Source organism: Ursus arctos, unplaced genomic scaffold (assembly GCF_023065955.2).
Source record: "Ursus arctos isolate Adak ecotype North America unplaced genomic scaffold, UrsArc2.0 scaffold_17, whole genome shotgun sequence".
Taxonomy (NCBI): domain Eukaryota; kingdom Metazoa; phylum Chordata; class Mammalia; order Carnivora; family Ursidae; genus Ursus; species Ursus arctos.
Window position 1 is genome coordinate 50,700,443 of NW_026622841.1, and position 23,735 is coordinate 50,724,177.

Below are 23,735 nucleotides of genomic sequence, written 5' to 3' on the forward strand. Positions count from 1 at the left end.
TCAGGCTTTGAAGTCATACAGACCTGTGTTAGATTCCTGCCTCTTCTCTTCCCCTTGGGCAGGTTACTAACATCTCTAAGCTTCAAGTTCCTCATCTGCAAAATGGAGGTGACAGTAGTCATTTTGCAGGGCAATGACTGAAAGGTAATGTTAAGAAGACACTTAGAGTGTCGAGCTTCCAGGAAGTACTCAATAAATAATCCATTAGTGCATTATTATTGTGGAAAGTATACATTGAAAAACTTCTACTTACAAAGTGTAAAACTAATAGAGGATATGTTTTTCAAGCTAACTGGAAAGCAAGCAAACACACATGAAAAAGCAGAGAACAATCCAAAGTGATTTCATATTTTTCAGTGTAATAGGATGTTAAATATGAAGTTCATGTTATCCCAGAATTTTGGCAGATGTCCCAAAGGTTGCCAGCATTAGTTGTCAGAACGTCTATTCAGGACGTGCTACACAGTTATGAAATCAATTTTGCGACCCCTAGTTGATATTCCACCTCAAGAGATAAGGAGATCAATCTCTAGACCTGAAAGATTCTAGAGAGACCATCATACCGAATTCTTTGGAGAGAGCTGTCAGTGTTTTGTGCATGGATTCCACATACACATGGTGTGAGGAGCAGGTAGTGCGTCTCAGCACTTTGAAGATTAGTGACCCACCTTCAGCATGTATTTTGCTGCACGAAAGCACGCTGCTGGACTAACTGTTGTTTCTATTGCAGCCAGTCTCTTTTCTCTCTGGAAGTTTGTACTATTCTTCTTTTACTCTTGATGTTTTGAAGTTTCACTGGGACATGACTTGGTACAGATTTATTTTTCCTGTTTCATATTCGGAGTGTGCATTCAACCTGAATAAATATTATAAAGATTTGTGATTCTCTTTCAATTCTGGAAAACTCTCAATCATTATCTCTATTAAGATCATTTTCCATCATTGTCATTTTTATCTTGCTCTGGATTTCCTATTAAATATACAATGGACTATCTTAATATATCTTCCATGACTTTTGATAGCTCTTTGATATTTTTACTTTTTTGTCTCTTTGTGCTACATTTTGGTGAAAGCCTCAGTACTGTCTTCTAATCCACAACCTCAAAATGTCCAAAACTATAATGGTCATTCCCTACCATCACCACACCCATCCTCCAAGTTATTTCTCTCCCATGTTCCTTATCTCAGTGATTGGCATTACCATCTGTCAGAAATCCTGATTTCTTCTTCTCCCAGGCCTACCTCCTATTAATCCTCTATACTATTATCAGAGTGATTTAAAAAAAATACAAATCTGATCATATTAATCCCATAAATAAGACAGATCAGTGGTATCCCACTAACCTTCAGAAACATGGCTTAGAGGTCATTCAGGGCATGATCTCTGCTTACCTCTTAGGTCTCATATTTTTGCCATTTTCCCCTCACACCCTACCTTCCAGTTCTTCTTTCATTCAACATGTGTTTTTATTTATTGAGTGACTGTGATGTGCTAATTACTATTCTGGGCCTTTGGGATACTTTGGCAAACAAAACAATCCCCCAAACCTTGTCTTCATAGAACTTAGTATGAAAAAAAGCAGTAAACAAAAAAAAGTATATTTTAAGTCAGAGATAGTAAGTGCAGTGGAAAAAAATAAGCAAGAGAAGAGAACGCTGGAGGTAGATGAATGATGAAATCTTAAATGACCAGAGAAGGCATTACTGAGATGGTGATATTCGAGTGAAGACTCAAGAGAGCTGAGGGAGAAAGCAATGAAAACATTAGAAGAAAGATCACTGAAATCAAAAGGAACAGTAAACAAAAAGGTGTTGAAGAGGAAAAATACTTTTTTCAAGAAACAGCCTGATCAATATGGTTGAGCAATTGGTGAAAGTTCCCCAAGTCTGATGTTTTGGGGGCTTACAGGCATTTGGCTTTCACTCTGAAGTGAGACATCATTGGACGGTGTTGAGCAGAACAATGACATGATCTAATCTCTATTTTAGAAGGATCACTCTGTGGCTGCAGAGACTAGAATTTAGGTGGACATGAAAGTAAAGAGTCCAGTTAGAAGGCTAGTGCAAAAATCCAAGCCTGATACCTTGTACTAGGATAGTAGCTATAGGGGTGGTGGAAGATAGTCAGATTGATATGTTTTGAAGGACTTAACCAATAGGTTTGGCTAACTGCTGTTCTAGACTCTGGAGATGGTTTGACTGAAAGGTTGGATGAGGGTCAGGAAAGAAAAAGAGGTGGCAAAGATGAGTCAAAGGTTTTTGGCCTGAGCAACTTAAAGGATGAAATTGCCATTAACCTAGATGGAGAAAATGTCAGGAAGAACAGGTTTTACAGGTACGGTCAGAAGATCGTTTGAAAGTCTGAAAGTTTAAATGTGTAGTAAACCTCCTTGTGGAGATGTCAAGTGACTATATCACAAGTCTAGAGTCCAGAGCAGAGGTCTTGGCCAAGACACATACTTGAAAGTAATCAGTGTTTCAGTAGCATTTTAAGCCATGAAAATGGATGAGATCAGCCAGGGAAGGAGTGTTGACAGAAAAGAGAAGAGAGACAAACACTGAATCCTGAACTACTCTGAGGAATTGGGGAAATTAGGAGGAACTGGCAAAGGAAACTGGAGAGTAGCTATAAAAAATGTGCCATAAGGAACCAGGAAAACCAGGAGAGTGAGGTATCCTAGATAGGAGAGAAGTGTTTCAAAGGTGAGGGAGTAATCATCTTGTCAAATCTGTTTTAAGACTGAGAATTGGCCATGATGACATGGATGACAAGGCCATTTGGTGACCTTGATAAGCACATGGTCAGTGAAGTGGTTGGGGAAAAAAAATCTTGTTAGAGAGGGCTTAAGAGAGAATTGGGGCGAGGTGACTCTTTTAAGGAGTTTTAAAAAGGGCAACAAAGAAACAGGACAATAGCTGGAGGAGGAAAGTGCACCAGGAAGAGGGTTTGTTGTTGTTGTTGTTGTTGCTGTTGTTTATAATATATTATATATATATCTCACTGGGCTAAAATGAAGGTGTCAGCAAGACTATGTTCCCTTCTAAAGGCTCTAGGGAAGAATCTGTTTTCTTGCTTTTCCAGCTATGGTGTCACTCACATTGACATCTTCCTATTTTAAGGTCAGCTCACTAGTAACCTTAATTTCATCTGCAACCTTAATTCCCCTTTGTCATGTAACCTAATATATTCACAGGTCCTGGGGATTAGGACGTGGACATCTTTGGGGAACCATGATTCTGTCTGCTACATGCATTACTGTCTGCTACATACATTACTACATACCTGTTGTTGGGAATAATCCAAAAGAAAGAAGGAGAGAAAAAGCTTGGTGATGCAGGAGAAGGTAGAATCATTGGAGTAACATGAGTTAGCAAATAGAGGAACTGGTTTCCATAGGAGCGAGGAGGGTACTTCCCCTATTTAACAGAAGAAAAGGGAGAAGACAACATATGGGGACAGATGCTGGTCAATAGGTAGATGCGGGGGTGACAGCTTGTGGGAGCATCCGTTTTTCTCAAAGACTTAGAAATAAGGTCCTCGACTGAGACCAAGGATGGGAGAAAAGGTGTTGGAGGTCCTAGAAGACGAAAATTATAAAACTGACATCTAGGAGCAGGAGCATCAAGGTAACATCAAGGGCCCACTAGAGGTCTTCAGTCATTACTTAAACTGTGACCATTCAGCTTGTTTCCTCCAGTTGAGTAGACAAAGCATTGGTATACTAGTTAGTCAGGGTAGAATAACTACTCTACAAACTCCAAATTTCAGTGCCTTAAACACAACTAAAGTTGATATTTCTCCAAGAAATTTATATAGACTATTTCACCTAATGCACACAATGGATGACTAAAGTAGATGCTATCATTATGCCCTTTTCCAGATGAGAAAACTGAAGAACTGACTCAAGTAAGCCTAAGCCATAATTTTTGCTTTAGGTATTGGTTTTATTTGGGAGTATTTAATAAAAAATCTGCTTCAGAAGATTAACTCAGCAAATGTAATTTGGTCACTACATTCATTAACACATTATTAGTATCACTAAGCTATATATTTCAAAACAGTTTTTGATCTTAATATTTGTCTTTTAATCATTGGAGAAGCATTTCTTTAATTAATTATCAGCATCAGGTAAATTATTTTCTAGATAATTCTTATTTCTTCTCTTCATATGGTTTATTTATATTCTCTTTTCTTGAATCTTGTTTAGTATTTTAATTTCTCTAAGCATTTATTTTTTTTTCAAATTAATTAGTATAGAAGTAATAACTTCTCCCAAATATTCTTTTTTTTTTTTTCAGATTTATTTATTTATTTGAGAGAGAGAGAGAGAGTGCAAGCCTGCCCACACAAACAGGGGGAGGGGCAAAGGGAAACAGGTAGAGAGAATTCTCAAGCAGGCTCCCTGATGATCTCGAAGCCAGACATGGGGCTTGATCCCAGGACCCTGAGATCGTGACCTGAGCCTAAGAGTTGGTCACTTACCCAAATGAGCCACCCAGGCACCCCACCCCCCAAATATTCTTAAATATTCTTTATTCAATTCCACATTATTTCTTTTATCTTATATTATCATTCCTGAATTTTAAAATAATTGTAATTTATTTTTAAAGGAATTCCTAATGTAGAACTTTCTATAACCTTTTAATATACTTATTTGTAGTTTTGGAGCTTTAAAACTAATTTTCTTACAGATTAATTTGAAGACCTTAACTTCATTTAAAAGAAAGGAGCTCCTCCTACTGTTTTCCTGGATTCATGCTAATTTGTTACATCCTAGTTTGTGTAGAAAGGATTAGTATTCCACTTATGTAGGCAAAACCAGAATGTAAGCCATGTCTCTCACCATTCAAAAATTTCTTACATGCAATAAAAATTGTAAGTGCTCACTAGGAAATTACCAACTTTGGCAGTAAATACCAAAGGTTAATTCACCCATGCTTCCTGTTGTTTGGGTAAGGCGTTTCCCTCTTGAACCAAAGAAGAGAGCACAGAATTGTAAAACAAAATGTGGGCTTTAGGTTAGGCCATTTACCAGTTCTGTGCATTTGAACAAATACTAGTCACCAAATATTTACTGGCATTCATGGATAAATAGGCACTATCCTAGAAGTTAGGGATACATGAATAAGAAATACGGGCCCCAGTCCTCCCTTCTGTCCTACCCCTGGACAAGCACAGAGACATGAGTTATAATCCTGGTTCTCTTATTACCCTTTGGGTAACATTGACAAGACAGTAAAGTATTTGAGCTTAGTTTTCTAATCTGTGAACTGGAGGTAATACTACCTACCTCACAGAGTTGTATTAAGAACTAAATGATAAAATGCTTAGGTAGAATACCTAGCATATAATAGTATGTACTAACGTGAGCTCCTTTTCTTTCCCCCTTTGGATTTCTCTGGTCTCACAAGAAAGCCTCACCTTGAGGCAAGAGCAATAGTGTTCTTTTAATAATCATAGAACCCCACAAGAATCAAATACTATATACTCTGAGCTCCTGAAACAGTAATGCAAGGTTTTCTCGACCTCAGCACTACTGACATTCTGGGCCGAATGAATGCTTTTCTGTAGGGGGCTATCCTGTACATTGTGGAATGTTCAGCAGTATTGCTGGCCTTGATGCACAAGATGCCAGTAGCAGCTCCCTGGTTGTGAAAATCAAAACTGTCTCCAGACATCGCCAAATATTCCCTCGGGGAAAAAATTTACCCCTGGTTGAAACTTTGCATGAGTGGATCATAAACTCACACGCAGTGGGTCTTAAGGAGCATTTTTAAAAGTTAAATGACATAAAATTGAAATAGAATAGAAACTTAGAAAACATCATAGGTACTCAAGTATTGCTTAGTGATATAAATTTCTTTTTTTTTTTTTTTAAGATTTTATTTATTTGAGAGTGAGAGAGCACACTCAGGGGGAGTGGCAGAGGGAGAGGGACAAGCAGCCTCCCCACTGAGCAGGGAGCCCAATGCCGGACTCAATCCTAGGACCCTGAGATCATGACCCGAACCAAAGGTAGGCACTTAACTAACTGAGGCACCCAGGTGCCCAGTGATATAAATTTCTTACAGTGAGTTTCAGTCAAAAGTTTGAAAGCCACTGTTCTGTACTTAACAAGACTTTTCACATAAACTATCTCATTTAATCAGAAAACTCTATAAAGTACGCAGGACAGATGTTATCCCCATTTTACAAATCAGAAAATTGGGACTCAGATCAGCTGAGGGACCTGCCCTCAGTGTTACTCAGTAAGCTAAAAAGGAAGGATTTGAAGCAGAACCCAAGTCTCTAAACTTCTAGTTACAAGGTAAAAGGAGATTGTTACCTAAGGGCAAAGATCTCCCGTGTGGTTCAGAAGAACAGAGACATCATGAAGTCATCAGTCTTTGGCAGTGCATCCAATCATTAAAACTAGATATCAACACATTAGATGGAAATTTGAAAAACATTTCATCAAGATTTTTATCTTCTACACTGGCTTGCTAACCTTAGTATACCCAGAGTTACTTATGGAATGAATAAATGAATGAATGAATGAACACTGACAACTCAATTCCTGTTCATCTTCAATCAGCCAATTCCTCTGATCACCTTCAGACAATCAAGCATGCTCCTCCATTTGTTTGGAATCTCTACTCTCCTTTCCCACTGACATTTTTCTAACTTTTTATTTTTAGTTTTGATTTTTTTTTTTTTTTTTAAAAGTAAGCTCTATGCCCAATGTGGAGCTGGAACTTATAACCTCAGATCAAGAGTCACATGTACTGGTGACTGAACCAGCCAGGTGCCCTTCCCCATTGACTTTTAGAATCAGCTCTTTAATAGACCTCCAGGGGCCAGCTTCCACAAATTCCCAGACAGCTTTATTTCCTTCTCTGTGTTCCTTCTAAAGGCCTTACCTAATTGTACTGCAATGATCTGTTTTTACAACTGTTCCCTGATACTCCCTGTGCCTTGCAACCCTTTCTACTCCCCCTCCCTCCATCCCAGAGGTAGCAACTATGTCCTAGTTCAAATAACACAAACCACAATACGCACCACACTGCTTGGAAATGCAGTTTCTGTGTAATACCTGTTGATTGATTGAGCAGAAAGAAAGAAGACAAACAAGGCGATTATCTGACAATATAGAAACAAATGAACGCTGCTGCTTCCTTTTGAGCTGAGAAGACTAAACTACACATTTCATTGTGGGTTAAAGAAAAGGACAGTAGTTGGAAGGCTCCAGCTCTCAGTGGTGGCAAGAGGTGTGAGTACACTGCAGGGTAAACCAAACTGCGGTCCCCATCTGGAGTTGGCCCTGTCACTGCGAAAGTCTTAGGCCCTAAGCTGTCTAGTTCTGCATCCCCACATGGTAAGAGTCACTTAGGACCCCAGTTAAATAGATGGCTTCAAAGGACTTGCTCTAGAAGATTCTGAATCATTAGGTTGGAGATAAGGCACCAGTATTTTGTATTTTTAACCAGCAGCCCAAGCGATTCTTATTATCAAGGCAGCTGAGGAAACTAATCATCTTTATGTCACTCACGCTATAGAATTGGGCCAGTTTTTTAATTCTCAGTGATTTTACCTCAATGTTAACTTTGGAATATGCTATTGGTTAACAGATAAAATGCTCCTGAGGTCCTTGAAACTATAGTTTATTAATATTTAGAACATATTACTCAGCAGCTTTTACCTTCCTTCTCAGCAGGGTGATTCAAGTGAGAGGCAAGGGCCATGGGGCCACCCCAAATGTCCGAACTGTTCCGGCCACATGAGCCAAAGTAGGCATGAACCTTATTAGTGCTGGGATGGTCTGAGCGTTACCGGATCCAATCCACTCCTTTCGTAGTTGAGCTCAGGAGAGCTGACGTAACCAGCACCAAAGTCTCCCTCACCAGACTTTGGACAGGAAAGGACAGAACCGGGGAGGGCTTTCCTTTAACAAGATGCATTGTTAGAAGCTGTCCAAGGAAAGGAGAGCTGAGAAAAAAAAGGCCCGACTTTTTATTCCTATTTTCACCAAGCCACAAGTCTGCATCATAGTGAGAGGTAGGGGCAAGATTTTGATAGCTCTTGCTGGTCGCCTGTCTTCCTTCCTAGTCAGATCCGGTCTTTCCTTGTTAATCGGGGCTCTGGTGGGAAAAATACCAGCAAACGTTTTTGAAGAGAGAGGAAGTCTTCATCATTCGTGACCTCATGAAATCCGTCTGGGCCAAAAAGATAGTGGTCGCTTGACTGAGGCCCTGGGGACTTCCGAAGGTTTGCTCCAGTGTGGAAGGGGTTGGACTCTTCAAAACACAGCACTGTACGCCGAGATAAAACCTCCTACCCAAACGCCTCACAGGCAGAGACCCAGACCCGGAGTTAGTACCGCGCGCAGGCGCACGACCGCCCAGAGGCCTGGGCCGGGCGGCCTGGGGCCGCGCGGGGGCGGGTCACGTGGGCCGTGCAGCCCTCGCTGCGATGTCCCTACAAGGACTTGGGCGAACGGGCCCCGCCCCCGGCCGTGCCCTGGAATGTGCGGGGGGCCGACCTACGGGACAGGCTCACCCATTTGCCAACAGGAAAGGGGGGGAAGAAAAGCTTACATTGTAAGAGGAGGTATAAAAAGACGGAAACTCATTCGAACCATTACATGAACGAACCACTACACAATCTTCTATGTCCTGAGTCGCCCGCTTTATACTCTTTCCCATGCGCTCGTTCAAAACTGCACTCTTCCAGCACATGGGCAACTCCCCCCGCCCGTCTCCTTTCTCTTAAGTCAGACCCACTCTGTCGGCCTACAATGGTGACTAGGCTCCCTTCCGGTTTACTAAGCGGAGGCCGGAAGTATTGGCTTTAGGGGGCTCTGGGAGTAGAAGGGTGTTGATAACAGCAGCCGGGGCAGCGAGGGGGTTACCGAAGCGCTCGGATTCTCGCGGCTGTGCAGGGTGAGTGGTGCTCGCGATCTGGCGCGTGAGGCCCATCCCGGGGACCCATCTCCGCGGGGCGGCTGGGTGGGCAGCGGCGTTCCGCAGCGGGCCCCCAGCGCCGGGAGCGCACCTGGGCAGGTGTCCTGGCGGGTTCCCTAGTTTCGAGCCCAGCGGCCAGCTCCGGGATCGAAGGCCATGCCCGAAAGTACCGAGGCGCGAACTTTGTCCCTTTGCCCAAACTTGGAGCTCGGCAAGTGTGATTTAGCTCGCTGGCGCCGCGGTCTTCGGCGACAGCCGGGCCTGCGAAACTCGAACCCCGCCGCGCTGACTCCTGGACTAAGTTTAGTTTCTAACGTAAACTTGCCGGATTCAAGAGAGTTTGCGCAAAATCCGAAGCCCAGTGTCCCCCATGCTGCAGCTGTTGTTGCAGCTGTGTGGCTACGTTTAGTAGAAATAACCAACTCAAATTAGCAATTTCCTCAGCTCAGCATCCACTTCTATAATTAGAGCTTTTTTAAAGCGATATTTTACAAAGGGGTTAAGGGTATGGTTTGCAGTTTGAGAAAATTCCAAAATGCAACACCATGTTCCTTTTGGGTGGAAACTTTGGGTTGTCAGTTTGCCAAAATGTTCCCTTTTAAAGTAGTTGAGTAGATACATGAAAGAATATGTTATTTCCTAACAAAACTTTGGAACAGAAATAAGGGTTCAGTTGAGATTTTAAATTAAATGCAGAATGTTTTAAATATGAAGGCGAAGGAAGTGAATATTTCTTAAAATTACTACTATTTGTTTTATGTTCTGGAAGGCTTTTTATAAAACTTAACCAGAAAAACTTTCCATTTTCAAGAGTGAGGCTTTACTGTCAAGTGAACCCTGACAACTAATTGCCTTTGTCAAGGGCTAAGAACTTTTTGGGTGTGGCAGTCTGAGATCCAATTCTACCTTCAACCGGAAGTTTGCATAGGAAATGAAAACTTGGTTCATTTGGAAAGGAAGCACCAACCTGAAAATGTATTTTTAAAAACTGCGGTTCACTCCAAAAAATCACATAAAGTACATAGATTAAATGAAACAGGAGATTTGGTCTGGATACTACATGCTATCACACTAGGAAGTGTTTTCTTTTTCTTTTTTTCTTTTTTTTCTTTTTTTTTTTTTTAAATTAAATTAATTTTATTTTAAAAATAGACAATACTTGGGGTGCCTGGCTGGCTCAGTCACTAGAGCATGTGACTTTTTTTTAAATTTAAGGTTTCATTTATTTATTTAACAGAGAGAGAGACCACAAGCAGGGGGAGCAGAAGGCAGAGGAGAGGGAGCAGCAGGCTCCCCGCTGAGCGGGGTGCCCAACACGGGGCTCAATCCCAGGACCCTGGGATCAAGGATTCTTTTTTTTTCTTTTTAAGTAGGCTCCAGGCCCAGTGTGAAACCCATCGTGGGTCTTTTTTTTTTTTTTTTTTTAAGATTTTATTTATTTATTTGACAGAGAGAGAGACAGCCAGCGAGAGAGGGAACACAAGCAGGGGGAGTGGGAGAGGAAGAAGCAGGCTCCTAGCAGAGGAGCCTGATGCGGGGCTCGATCCCATAACGCTGGGATCACGCCCTGAGCTGAAGGCAGACACTTAACGACTGAACCACCCAGGCGCCCCCCATCTGGGGTCTTGAACTCAAGACCCTGAGATTGAGACCTGAGCTGAAATCAAGACACTTAACGTGACTGAGCCACCCAGGGACCCCACTAGGAAGTTTTTTCTAAGATGGGTGTTTTTCCTTAAAGAATGGATCATATTTCCTAGAATACTACAGTTTCAGTGTCAGTTCTGTAGGAAAAAACTCTAGATTACGTTACATTTATTAGCACTTTATAAATGTTAGAGTCTAGGATTCTAACTAGAAAAATCTTACTAATATTAGTATGGATTAATCCCATTTTATAAATGAAACGCTAGTAAGAAAAGCCTCTTTGAAGATCTTTACTTTTCTTCTACCACTTAATCTAGTATAACATCTTCCTTACATGATTTGTATCCCTCCTTTTGTCATAACCCTGAACTGAGTCTCTTCCTATTTGATTAAGCTAACACACACACAAATTCATTGCTACCAACACTTACCTCCTGATTTAAAACAAGGTTTTACTCCTTTAGATCTGTAAACTGAATCTTCTTGACCACCATTGACTGTGTTTCATTCACTTTCTTGTGCATCTGAAATCCTTTCATATTTCATAGATGCCTGTGCTGCAAGTTTCCCTGCTTTAAAGTTTCATATAACAAATATGCCTTCACGCCAAGCATCTTTCACTAAGTGCTTCAAAAATAGGCTCCAGACTAGCTCAGAATCTAAGTGAGAATACTCATAAGTTGAAAATCTCAGATGCCTACATCTTCCCATCCTATGTAAAGAATATTTGCATTGATTCATGAAATATTTTCAATGTTTTTTACCCTAATTTTCTAAACTTCTGTGGGAGTTGTGCATTTGCTGAAAGCTTGTGACATGAAGAGAGTTACAGTCTCACTTGTTTGGGGAAAGTAAAAGTAGGTAACAGACTAGAATCATATAGCAAGGAGGACAGTGACAATATCACAAGTGATCTGTTCTTTGGGATCATACCACTGTCCCTGATTTGGTTTCTTCTACATCAGTGTTTATTCCACCCATACTTTTATTTATTTTTTATTTTTTAAAGATTTTATTTATTTATTTGAGATAGAGCAAGTGAGCGAGAGAGAGAGCCTGCATGCATGCATGTACGTACGTAAGGGGTGTGGGGGGGGAGGTGCAGAGGGAGAGGGAGAAGCAGGCTCTCCACTGAGCAGGGAGCCCAATGTGGGACTCGATCCCAGGACGCTGGGATCATGACCTGAGCCAAAGGCAGATGCTTAACTGACTGAGTCACCCAGGCGCTCCTCCACCCATACTTTTAGTCTGGTAGGAAAAAAAAAACCCCACACTTTCCTTATTTTAGAACAGCTGTGAAGCTGAACTGCCTATTGCTGGAAGGCTCCCAGTTTCTGCTGGGAGAAAAACTCATAGACAAGAACACAACCTCCTTGAAAAAGTAAAGGCCCGGGTAGTAACTTGCCTAACGTAATATTACCAGTTTTTGGTAGAATTAACTACCTTAATTTGTTAGAATTAAAACTAACATCTGAATCTCTTAAATCTAAGAATGTCTTACAGCTCCTAAATGGTACAGGGTTTTTCAAGGTCTTTCCCCACCTCCTCAATCTTTTAGAAAAAAGATCTTTCTCAACTCACAGTATTTGATAATCATGTACCACGTTTATTTTTCATTATTGTCATACTTTGTTTTAACTTGAGAGTCCGACTTCAGGAATGAAAACTATGACTCATTTCATAAGTTTAACCAATCGTTTCTTTACAGTTGCTTCCCCAACTATATTTTAAGCTTCCTGAAGATAGGACATTTGCCTTACATTTCTTAATTCTTAAATAGTGTTTAACACTAATGACATCTGATGTATATTGGTGTAAATGATCGTATTAAAGATTGATGATTAAGTATTGATTGAGCTGAAGAAAAGTTCTTCGTGAGACACTGTCAGTGCTGACCAAAAAAAAAAAAAATCCTATATAACTTCTACAAACTATTTTACAATGAATACAGATGTAAATAATGCGTGATTAAAAGAAAGACTATAGGGAAATACTTTAAAACTAAAAATATATATATATAAAACTTTATAGCTCACACTAAGGGTTCTTAAAAGGTACCTAGAGGACTCCCACCAAATTTAATATTATGAGGTTTTGTAGATTAAAAAATGTGTCAGCCATTTGACCTATAATTCTCATCAGTTTCTTTGTTCTTAAAATAACTGACATTCCTGCCTCATGAGGGGAATACAGTGTTGTCAAACAAAACAGACTATTTTTAAAAGACATGCTTTAGTTTGCAAAGACATGGCATGCCTAAAATACTAGAGAGGTGAACTGGTAATAAATCTGTGCCACTCATTGGGTCTCAGCCACTCACCCCAAGTCCTTAAGTACAGTTAAGAGATGGAGGAATAATATATACTGTAATGCTTTGTAGTTTTTAAAAGTACATTTAGAATAGAGGGGAAAATTACAGACCTATGTAGTTTAGATAGTAATGGTATTTACTGACCCCAAAAGTGTTGCAGAATGAAAATATGCATTCAGGAATGGTACAGATAAATTATGACAACAGGTTCCCAAATTGTGATGAAAGGAAACTTGGAAATTAGGAGTGTATATCATAACTTGTGTTGTATAGGGTGTATCTTACCAACAACACGTTCCAGTGTATCACCGAGTGCTATATTGGATGGCCTGGAATTTGTGACTCTCCTTTGTGGAATTTCCTACTAAAATCTGAGAACAGATTTAGCTTTAAAAAAAAATCTGAAGCGGAGCTTTTCTAATTATTTCTATAATTGAATTTAGTCTGGGTGATGTGGTATAATCAAGGGAAGAATGTAAAAAAACTTTTAAGCTCATAGGAAGCATTGTATTCTAAGGTCACTTTGCAGAGTTTAGATCTAGGTAGTACTTCATTCTTTGCAGTCCACAGATTTATTTTTAGAGCAAGGGCATAGTGTTTTGCTACATCATAGCTAAATGTTGTTTTCAGAACGTAAGCTTTAAAATTGTTATCCTGGTCAGAGAGTGAAATCAGAAGTGCCTATTTTAGGCCTGCTTGGAAGAATATAACTCAATACAGTGGCCTAGTCTTGCTGGTTAGAGGTTTTGCAGACTACCATCGCCACCCCGGCTCTGAAGGATGGTACGGTAAAATTTTGTTATCTGATGACTATGTGGTTTTTAACTCCAAACAAATTTTTATAGTCTTTTAAAGATTGAGTGTTGAAAGGAATATTGCCGTTTCATTTTAGGTATTATTAGGTTGTTTTTTTTTTTAATTTTTAACTTAAATTTTACAGGGATAAATTTAGATTAGAGAACACAGTTCATTTCCATAGCTCTTAAAATGTTTTCTAAAACTTTTTTTAAAAAACCAAATAGCTTTAAAAACTATTATGCTATTATTTTTGTCTAGAGAACTTAGTCACTTCAAGTGATTTAGCTTGGCTCTGTGCAAGAAATTGGTTTGGATTAGAGGTGAATTCATAGTTTTTTATATTTTTCAGTTAGCATTTCAACAAATATGTTTTTTAAACTACTTTGATTCCAGAAGTGAGGGTGCAATATAAATTGTTAGTTGCAAGTGGAAGAATGCTGTGTGACAGTGGAGATTAGGAGATGAAGACCTGTTCCATCAATTAATCTTCCTACTTTCTGTCCACCTTAGAACAGGACAGCTAGTTTAGGCTAGGGCTGCAGGATAGACTTGTTGAAGATGAATTAGTATTCCCCAGTACTGCCATAGCACTGAAGTATAGAACCAGTACTGTTTCCCCAGGGTACCTCTATTTTTTTGTTTGTTTCTTGCTTTCTATATTATTATTAAGACAGTAGATTTGGTTATCAGTGCCTTATCTGGCTATCCAGCAGCATGGGGAACATACAATCTTGTTGATAGGCTCTGAGCTTTGAATTTATGTTGATTTTAGTCTGGAATTTGAAGTTAGTGACGGACTGTTAATTAGATGTCATGACTACTAAGGATGAGAGCACTGAAAACATGAGTCTGGTTTTTCTCTTTATAGTTTGGTTCTGTAAGTAATAGTACTGATTAGTTGAGTGAGATTTTTTTGCCAAATGATAGAACTCTGCTGAGTAGTTTTTAGGTACATCTCTAAGTAGCTTAGACATATCAGGAAGTTTTATTGTTTACTTTTTACTAATCTTTTTTTTTTTTTTTGTATTTCCCTTCCTAATTAGGATTTAAACGCCATCATGTCGAGCAAAAGGGCAAAGACCAAGACCACCAAGAAGCGCCCCCAGCGCGCAACATCCAACGTGTTCGCCATGTTTGACCAGTCACAGATTCAGGAGTTCAAAGAGGCCTTCAACATGATTGATCAGAACAGAGATGGTTTCATTGACAAGGAAGATTTGCATGATATGCTTGCCTCCCTAGGTAATGATCAGTTTTAATATTAAAGACCAAACAGAATTTCTATAATGCCTGTGAAACCAATTTAATGATGTTGTAGTTTACCAAGATTCAAAGTCTGGAATAGTGTTTCCCAAAATGTGGTCCTTGGACCACCTGCAAATTTCTGGCCAGATCTCAGGATTGAGCTGGGGGCCAGCATATTATATGTGTGTGTTGTAAACACTGCTATTATGAGAGAAGCAGTATTATTCCTCCTAACACCCCAGTGGAGTAGCATACAATCTCTAGACTCTTAATAGAGGCCTTATTTACTGTGAAGACTTTTTCCCAAATAATTTTACTATTGTGAATACAAATAGCAAACTGTATAAATGATAATCTCTCTTGTCAAAATGTTTACTATGATGAATACTTGGTGCATTTTGTGATGTAATTAAAATTATGACCCTGCTTTTTATTTAGGGAAAAATCCAACTGATGAGTATCTGGATGCCATGATGAATGAGGCTCCCGGGCCCATAAATTTTACCATGTTTCTCACTATGTTTGGTGAAAAGTTAAATGGCACAGATCCGGAAGATGTCATCAGAAATGCTTTTGCTTGCTTTGATGAAGAAGCAACTGGTAAGTCTGAGGTAACCGCTAATTACCAAGTGATTTAATTTTTGGTTGTGGTAACTAAAACATATAATAACTTGAAATACGATGACATAATACCCTCAGGTTTATACCATACCTGTTTTGGGGACAGGCTTTTCCTGTGGCATGTTAATCACTCATTTTACTGCCTCTGTCCTTAAATATTTAATGAACAATTTAATAGGTGTATTTGGAACTTCTCTAGGAAACGTATGTTACTCTTTTACTAGAGTAACTCCACAAGGGTTTGGCTCTCAGTAATTGTGTTGAATGAATAACTTTCACCAGAGCAATCTTGGAAAAGTATGAATCCCAGTATAGTCCTGTATTTGTTTATCAGGTACCTCTCAGTCCTCAGATTGTTTAAATCTAGTATCCTTTTGCTCTAGAGTCAGGCTCCCTGGTTTCATACGCTTGTTCTGTATGATAGCTGTGTGATTTTGGGCAACTTACTTAACTTCTCTAAGCCTCTGTTTTTGTACCTATAAAATGGGCAATAATATTATCTACCTCATAGGGTTCTTGTGAGGATTAAATGAGGAAATGAGATAATTTATTTTATATAAATTAGCATAGTATGCTTAGCATATATATAAATATAAATTTATACATTTATATTTTATATAAATTAGCATAGTATGCTTAGCATACTGCTGGCATACAGTTAACTCTCAACCCCAAAAGGTAACTACATAAATGCTTGATCCTTTGGCAGAAGTGCATATAAGGGACACATAAGGGAATAACTCACATGGCAAGTTTGAGAAGGAAGGCACACCCTTTAGTTACGTATTACTTGAACTATTTTATTTTATTTTATTTTATTTTATTTTATTTTATTTTATTATTTTATTTTAGAGAGGGAGAGGGGAGAGGGAGAGGCAGTGTGGAAGTCAGAGGGAGAGGGAGAGAAAATCTCGAGCAGGCTCTATGCCTAGTGCAGGGCTGGATGTGGGGCCCAATCCCATGACCCGGAGATCATGACTTGAGCCAAAATCAAGAGTCGGACGCTTAACCGACTGAGTCACCCAGGCACCCCTACTTGAACTATTTGAAATAGTTCAAGCACAGTCTGCTGTTGGAAGCATGGTCTCCACACACAATATGGCCTCATTAGGCCTACTCAGGTATATACCATCCTTGACTCTTGTAGCATCTTCCTAACCTCCTTCCAAGCTCTTCTATGCATTGTTGTCCTAACTTACCTCCACGATTGCTGCTTCTATGCCTTCCTCATCATATCACCTTCTTCCCCCTTCTTAAAACTGAAATTCTTAACAGTTACACCTGGAAGGGATGGGGTGTGGAGAGGGAAAGGCAGAGGAAACTTACTTTTTTTTCTCCTAAAGGCACTTCTATATTGATTGAGCTTTTAACTGTGAGCAGTTATTTTTTTAATGGAAGGGAATAAATGTAAATATAAATGTAAAAGGGAGTAAAATGTCTTATCCATTCTTCAAACTCATCTCAATGACCACATTCTTTATAGAGTCTCACCTGTGTTTTTACAGTATTTTCTCCTGGTCCCAGGAAAACTCGAAGCCTCTCCTTTCTTTCCACATCTGAAGTATTTTATTACTCTTCCTGATCTTCTCTTTTAGTTGTGTACTTACTCGCAATCATCACAGTCTCCCCACACCCAGAGCAATGGCTCTGTGTCTTCAAGAGCATTATATTCCCATCTTTGTAACTCCTTTTATCACCTACTACAGCTCCTCGCACATAGTCAATGATAGGTTTCTTTCTTTTTTTTTTTTTAAAGATTTTATTTATTTATGTGACAGAGAGACAGCCAGCGAGAGAGGGAACACAGCAGGGGAGTGGGAGAGGAAGAAGCAGGCTCCCAGCAGAGGAGCCCGATGTGGGACTTGATCCTGGAACGCCGGGATCACTCCCTGAGCCAAAGGCAGACGCCTAACGACTGCGCTGCCCAGGCGCCCCTAGTCAATGATAGGTTTCTGTGATAGTTGAATGATTTGGTTGGAGATGAGGATTTATTTCTACAAGCTAGAAGTCTAACATTTGAGAAATATTTTTAAGTGTAGAAGGGAATTAGCAAAAACCCCATAAGTCTAGAGTTTCTTTTATGAACTGACCTTATACTTTAAACTCATTTTATAGGAAATATATTGTCAGTATTTTAGTTTAATTTTACATACAAGAATATTGTCAGATTTTTACTTTTACTTTATTAATTTCAGAAATCTCTGTGCTTGGTCTTTTATCAACTTTGTGTTAGTACATTAGCAGTTCTCAATCATGATGTGAATTACTTGGGGAGCCTTTTAAAAATATCAATGCCATGGGGCGCCTGGCTGGAAAAGTGAGACTCTTGATCTCAGGATCATGAGTTTGAGCCCCATGTAGGGTGTAGAGATTACTTTAAAATAAAATCTTAAAAGAAAAATCAATGCCAGATAATAAATCAAGGGTGGCATCTAGGCTTTTTTTTTTTTTTAAGCTCCCTAGGAGATTTTGATATATAATCAGATTTTATGAGAACCCTGATATCACAAATCCAGAGTAAAACACATAGCTTTTGACTCCTCATTCCACATCCTCAATTCCTAGCCCAGTGTCTGCGACATAGTTAATGCTCAAATAGATACTCAGATGTTTCTGCACACTCAGGGCCTGGCTGTATTTGTTATAAAATTTAAATTAGATTTGTAAAAAAAAAGAAAAAAAAAACATTAAAAATCTCATTGTATGTATAAAAAAAAAAACCACCAAACAACCCAAAGTCAGAGATAAAGTGAAATGCCTGAAGTAACATAACTTGTTAAAACTGGACCTCAGGGCGCCTCACTGGCTCAGTCGGTAGCCTGTGACTCTTGATCTCAGGGTGTGAGTTTGAGCCCCACATTGGGTGTAGAGATTATTTAAAAACAAAATCTTGAAAACAAAAAACTGGACCTCAAGACTGCAGTATTCTTTCCACTGAAGCACTTTATTGATGTTTATGATGTGGTATTTTAGTGTTACTTGCTTATAGAATAAGTGTGACCAGGGGTGCCCCACATTGTCCACAGAGCTTACTTAAAAAAGACTAAGTGTAACCATTCATGCTACTTTAAGGAACCACGAGGCTTAGATTCCTTAATCGTACTTTACTGTTGTGTAGGTGTAGGTTTAGGCCCTATTATGAAAATTTGTGGACGGAAGTTGATAGAGCAGAGCACGATGATAGACCTAGGCAGCTGTCTGCTAAGGCTGGTTTAAGCATGCGAAGAGCCCATATCTCCTATATTTGCATGTTTGTAGTTCTTAACATAAAGAACTATATGCTTGGTTAAGTGTAGATGTCCCTTGTAATTACTCCTCAGAGTAGTATGTATTCTGATCCCCAGTTCTTTATTCTTTAGGCACCATCCAGGAAGATTACCTGAGAGAACTGCTGACAACCATGGGAGATCGGTTTACAGACGAGGAAGTGGATGAGCTGTACAGAGAAGCACCTATCGACAAAAAGGGAAATTTCAATTATATTGAGTTCACGCGCATCCTTAAACATGGAGCAAAAGACAAAGATGACTGAAAAAACTTCAAATTCCAGCCAAACGTTCCTTGTTGCCACTTTGGGTATTTCTGAGACTTTCTCTTAGAGTCTGTTGCATGCCCTTAGCTTTGCAGCTTTTGCCTTTCTTGTTGTATTTATTCTCAGCCGTTTTGGGCACATGCATCTCTATAATCAGACTGGAAATGGGACTTTTTATGATTTTCAGAGTAGAAAATAGGGCAATTTAACTTACCAGCCCCCTCCCAAAATAACTGCAGTCTACACAGAGTCAGTATATTTTTTCAGAGAAAGTTATTCACTCAATTTTTTCTGAACCATAATTAAACTTTATGATAAAAACTTACTTGCTTAAAACTTCTTATTTACCAAAATTGGCTTTTGTTAGTTGCTTCTTCCAAGGAAAGGTAGATGAAACAAATCCTAGAAAATGATACGGTTGTTAGACCTCTCTTACTCCATCTAGTTTCCCTAACAATCCTGTCTCTACCATTATATCACCCCCCCCAAGAAATCCAGTTTTAACTGCCTTAATCGGGTTTCCTGCATTTTGTCTTTCAGTTTTAAAAGTAATTTTCTATAGAATTTGCATAGACTGCTAGTTTGGGTAGCTTTAAATCCTTAATTTAACATATCTGTCAACATCCCTCCTTATCTGTTCTAAGCTTTTGTGCATTACTTCCTGTCATTTAAAATTAGACCAGGCCACTGAGTGTAATTTTAATTTGTCCTAATTTTTAAAACTATTTTAGCCCCAAAAGGTTCTATGGAATGTTTCTTACCAAAAAGATGTTTTTTTATTGTATTTCAAAATGTTGGAAATACAATCCAGTATTTTTTATTGTATGTAGTTTCTTTTTTAATACAACAGTCCCTCTTGAAATACCATGTTTGTTTATGCAGAGATTCACCATGAGTCCATGTATGAATTTTGGACATTCCTGACCTGCCCACAATCAAAACAGCTGAAGCTACATGCCTGGGAAAGTGAGATCATTATTTCAGTCTTAAAAATAACTTCTGCAGAAATGCAGAACTGTTTCAGAGTTAATCAGAAAGTGGTAGAGTTTCATTTGCTTTAGGCTTCAAAAATCCAACTGTCAAATATTCACGAATTTAAAAAAGACCTTGAAATGTTGGGAGAAAAAGTTGGTTGAAAAGAGTTGATGGCCTACAAAGATGAGTAACTGACAATTACTCTAATAACTTTATGTTTTATGCTACTATTAACAAGACTATCCTTGGACAAAGCCATTACCTCATTCAATAAACAATTACTGAATGCCTTCAAGGCAGCAGACCTTTGCAGTCAACAGGATAGGTAAGCTAGATCTTTTAATCTGGTGGCAGCTAGCTTTATAGAGCAGAAGCAGAAAGAATAGGAAAAAGACTGCTTCTGCCCCCTTCAAAGATTAGAATCTTAGCACCTCCCTAACTCTTTGTCTTTTATGTGTTTCTGAATTTCATTCAGTGGGTGAAGCAAAATACTTTTCCTAGGCTCATAGCCATGATGCTAAAATCTTGTTTGTTGAATTGAATTTCCACTTCAACTGAAAACATGGTCACTTCTGTTTTTAACAAATTTCCAAATAACATTGTTTCCACTACAGAAACAATGTGGTCTCATCTACTGAAATGAGCTCTTGCAGTATCCCCATTTTTATTTCAAATAACTGCTCAAAGAGTCAGCTTCCATTTGGAATAGTGAATGGTCTCCCAAAAATGTTGTCTCCTAATATGGTAGTAGCATTCTCTACATAGTAACTAGGCTTTACTTAAGCAAAGATAATTGCCAATAAAAAGCTAAAGCATCTAACTCCAACAGTGGATTTGGCTGAAAAACCAGTCTCCACAAAGACAGTCCTACATTTCAAAAGTTCTCATGAAACCAACCTACTAGGTAGGGTAGTATCCTTATCCACCTGCTTACGATTCTATTATCATTGGACCCCAGGGTCCAAATTTTACTCGATCAAGGAGCCTATGATTCAAGAGCAGGAATTGATGAGTGCTATTGTGTGGGAAAGAGAGGAAAGCCAAACTATATGAGACTAGTAAAATCATATTCTGAAAAGGAAAGACAAGCATTTCCTATAAAGTATGAAGACAGAAAGGACAAGAGGCGAACACCTACATTAGGGACGTGCAGAAAAGCTGTAAGAAGGATCAGATAGAAGATGATAAAAGGGCTTGAAGAGGTAGAGCCACAAAAACAGTATTGTGGAAATCAAGTGAATAGTTTCAAGAGTGAGCAGGTTAGTCAATAGTGTTAAATCATAGAAAAGCTGAGTATAGTAAAGTTTAAATGCGGCCACTAGATTTGACAAGTCATTGGTCACCTTTGCTACATCTATTAGGTAGAGGTTGGGTTTGTTTTTTTTTTAAGACTATTTATCTGAGAGAGAGGGAGGGCACAAGCAGGGGAGAGGCAGAGGGAGAGGGAGAAACAGGCTCCCCCAATGCGGGGCTCAATCCCAGGACCCTGAGATCATGACCTGAGCTGAAGGCAAACACTTAACCAACTGAGCCACCCAGGCGCCCCTACGTAGAGTTTTGAATGCAGGATCCGTAGTGCAGCATGAAATGGTGTACAGGGCCTAGGTTTAGGGATCAAGCCAATCTGCATTTTAATCCCATTTTTGCTACATGGCTTCATAACCTTAAATTATTTAAATTCCCTGGACCCCTATTCATTTGTAAAATGGAAGTAATGCTATTGGTTCATAATAGGAACATACTCTATTAATATATAAATCAGTACTTTTTGTGACTAAGCAATATGGGGCCAGACTTGATTGAGTGAATTCCACCCGTTACTTGGCTGGCTTTGTATCCTTGGGAAAGTCCCTCTTCAGTTTCATCACCTATATAACAGGGATGATAACCTCCAAGTGTGTTGTGAAAATGAGAAACACTAAAGCTAAACGGTTTGGCACACAGTAGGTATTCAAAAAGTTGTTCTGTTTACCAGTGAAGGGTCTGAAGCTTGGCAATGAAGAGACACCTGAAGAGAAGGCAAGATCAAAGGGCTCATCTTTAGAGATTCAAGCCTGTTTGTAGACAGAGGGGGAAAAAGACAAACTAGAGGAAACAATCAGTGACATAAAATGAAATCATATCTAGGAGACAGGAACGGATAGAACCTAGATCACATGTTGTAGGATTATCCTTAGAGAAATAAAAATGGATACTACTCCCTCTGAATAGAGGGAAGGGTAGGTGATGGGAGTTTAATGATAGTTGGAAATAAGAGGCTGAGGTTAGGAGAAAGGTCCATAGTTGTTTGATAGTAAATTAGCTAAAACTAGAATTTTATTGTATTAAATGGTAATCAGAATTGAATGACAGTACATTAAAAAGCCTATTAGTTTCCTGGTACTGACTAGATGATCAAATAATTTACTTTAGACTTCCTGGGTAGATCCAATATGTAGACTTTTTTGTCTTTCTAGGTCTTCCTTAAGTGTACAATTTCTTGATTTCCCTGAAACTTGGCTTTTTATTGTCCTTGAAGGCATTGCCAGAACTAATCCCATATGGAAGAAATGCCCAGTTTTCCCAATCCTTCTCCCATTTCCACTTGCTCTTGAACGTCCAAGTCTCTGTATGCTTTTATCCTAGATTCTGTCTCCCTACTCAAGTAGTGTCATAATGTCTCTTATTTATCCACATACATGTTATAGTTGTAATGAATATACATCTTAACTTACTTTTCATGTTTTGGTATAGCCACCATTTTTATTTTTAACCATTCTTTTTAATGACCAAAATTATCTTTGACAAGGATATGCTTTATTTAATTAGCCACTACCCAAGGGCTTAGATATTTAGATATTTGGCCTTTCTTTAATAAATACTAAGTTTTTCTTTTGAATCTCGAGAAAAATATACCCTAGAATTATTTTTTAGAACAGGGGTCTCCAGTAGAACTTTATGGTGATAGAAATGCTCTCTGTGCTTTCCAATAAGGATACTAGCCACACGTGGCTATTGAGCGCTTAAAATGCATCTAATATAACTGAGGAACTGAGTTTTTAATTTCAATTTGAATAGCCACATGTGGTTAATGACTACTGTATTGGAAAGCACAGTTCTATAAACAAATATGGAGATCAAGGTCCCTCAGCTATGATCTTAATTAAGGTGGCCAAGGTGAGGGCTTATGGGATGGTAATAGACCTTTTGAAGAGCTCTATGACATAGACCTAAGGAAGCCAAAATCTTTTGATTTTGAGTTGGATAAAAAAATTACACTATTAGACCAAAGAGCAGACTGCAGCCAAAGGAAAGAGTAAATGCTTTAGAACTAGGTGTGACTTTTCAGAAATTACTTTTCAAAGCAATTATGAGAAAATGCATTCTGTAATGATCTGAACCTTGGACAGTGTTACAGGGATGAGGACCACAGCATCAGCATCCCCAGGGTGCTCATTAGAAATGCAAATTAACGCCCCACCCTCAACCTACTGAATCTAAATATCTGGGGTTGGGGCCCAAGAATCTTTCACAAAGCCCTCCAGGTTTTGCTTACAGTGCTGCTGTTTAAGAACTGCTATAGAATACTGAACACATGGCTTCTACCATCTAGGAATTTCTAATCAAAGATTTCTAGAACATAAAAGGCATTTTTATTCCTCTCCCCAACATCTGTCACAACGTTCA

General features: G+C 39.0%; 2 protein-coding genes across 7 annotated transcripts in view; one reads left to right on the top strand and one right to left on the bottom strand.

Moving 5' to 3' along the window:
• The window catches only part of MYOM1 (myomesin 1), a 155,147-nt gene extending 146,628 nt beyond the window's left edge, over window positions 1–8,519 (bottom strand). For 2 of the 5 annotated variants that reach the window (XM_026496035.3, XM_057313258.1), the window contains exons 1-3: window positions 7,680–8,519; window positions 669–856; window positions 24–95 (exon numbers count right to left, since the gene is read on the bottom strand). The gene's annotated coding sequence lies outside the window, so the exon portion shown is untranslated. Of the gene's footprint in view, window positions 1–23; window positions 96–668; window positions 857–3,283; window positions 3,418–6,326; window positions 6,413–7,039; window positions 7,074–7,679 lie in introns of all 5 variants that reach the window. The other 3 variants (XM_048218588.2, XM_057313257.1, XM_048218589.1) reach the window with 3 other exon arrangements.
• Window positions 8,520–8,810: 291 nt separating this feature from the next.
• LOC123000109 (myosin regulatory light polypeptide 9) lies at window positions 8,811–23,694 on the top strand. 2 transcript variants are annotated; one of them, XM_044382868.3, is made up of 4 exons: window positions 8,811–8,919; window positions 14,740–14,938; window positions 15,380–15,541; window positions 18,922–23,694. In XM_044382868.3, exons 2-4 carry the CDS (start codon window positions 14,755–14,757, stop codon window positions 19,092–19,094), a joined length of 519 nt encoding a protein of 172 aa, XP_044238803.1. In that variant the 5' UTR covers window positions 8,811–8,919; window positions 14,740–14,754; the 3' UTR covers window positions 19,095–23,694. The 2 variants fall into 2 exon arrangements, with proteins under 2 accessions (XP_044238803.1, XP_044238802.1); XM_044382867.3 differs by lacking the exon at window positions 8,811–8,919 and adding an exon at window positions 13,532–13,681.
• Window positions 23,695–23,735: the final 41 nt, after the last annotated feature.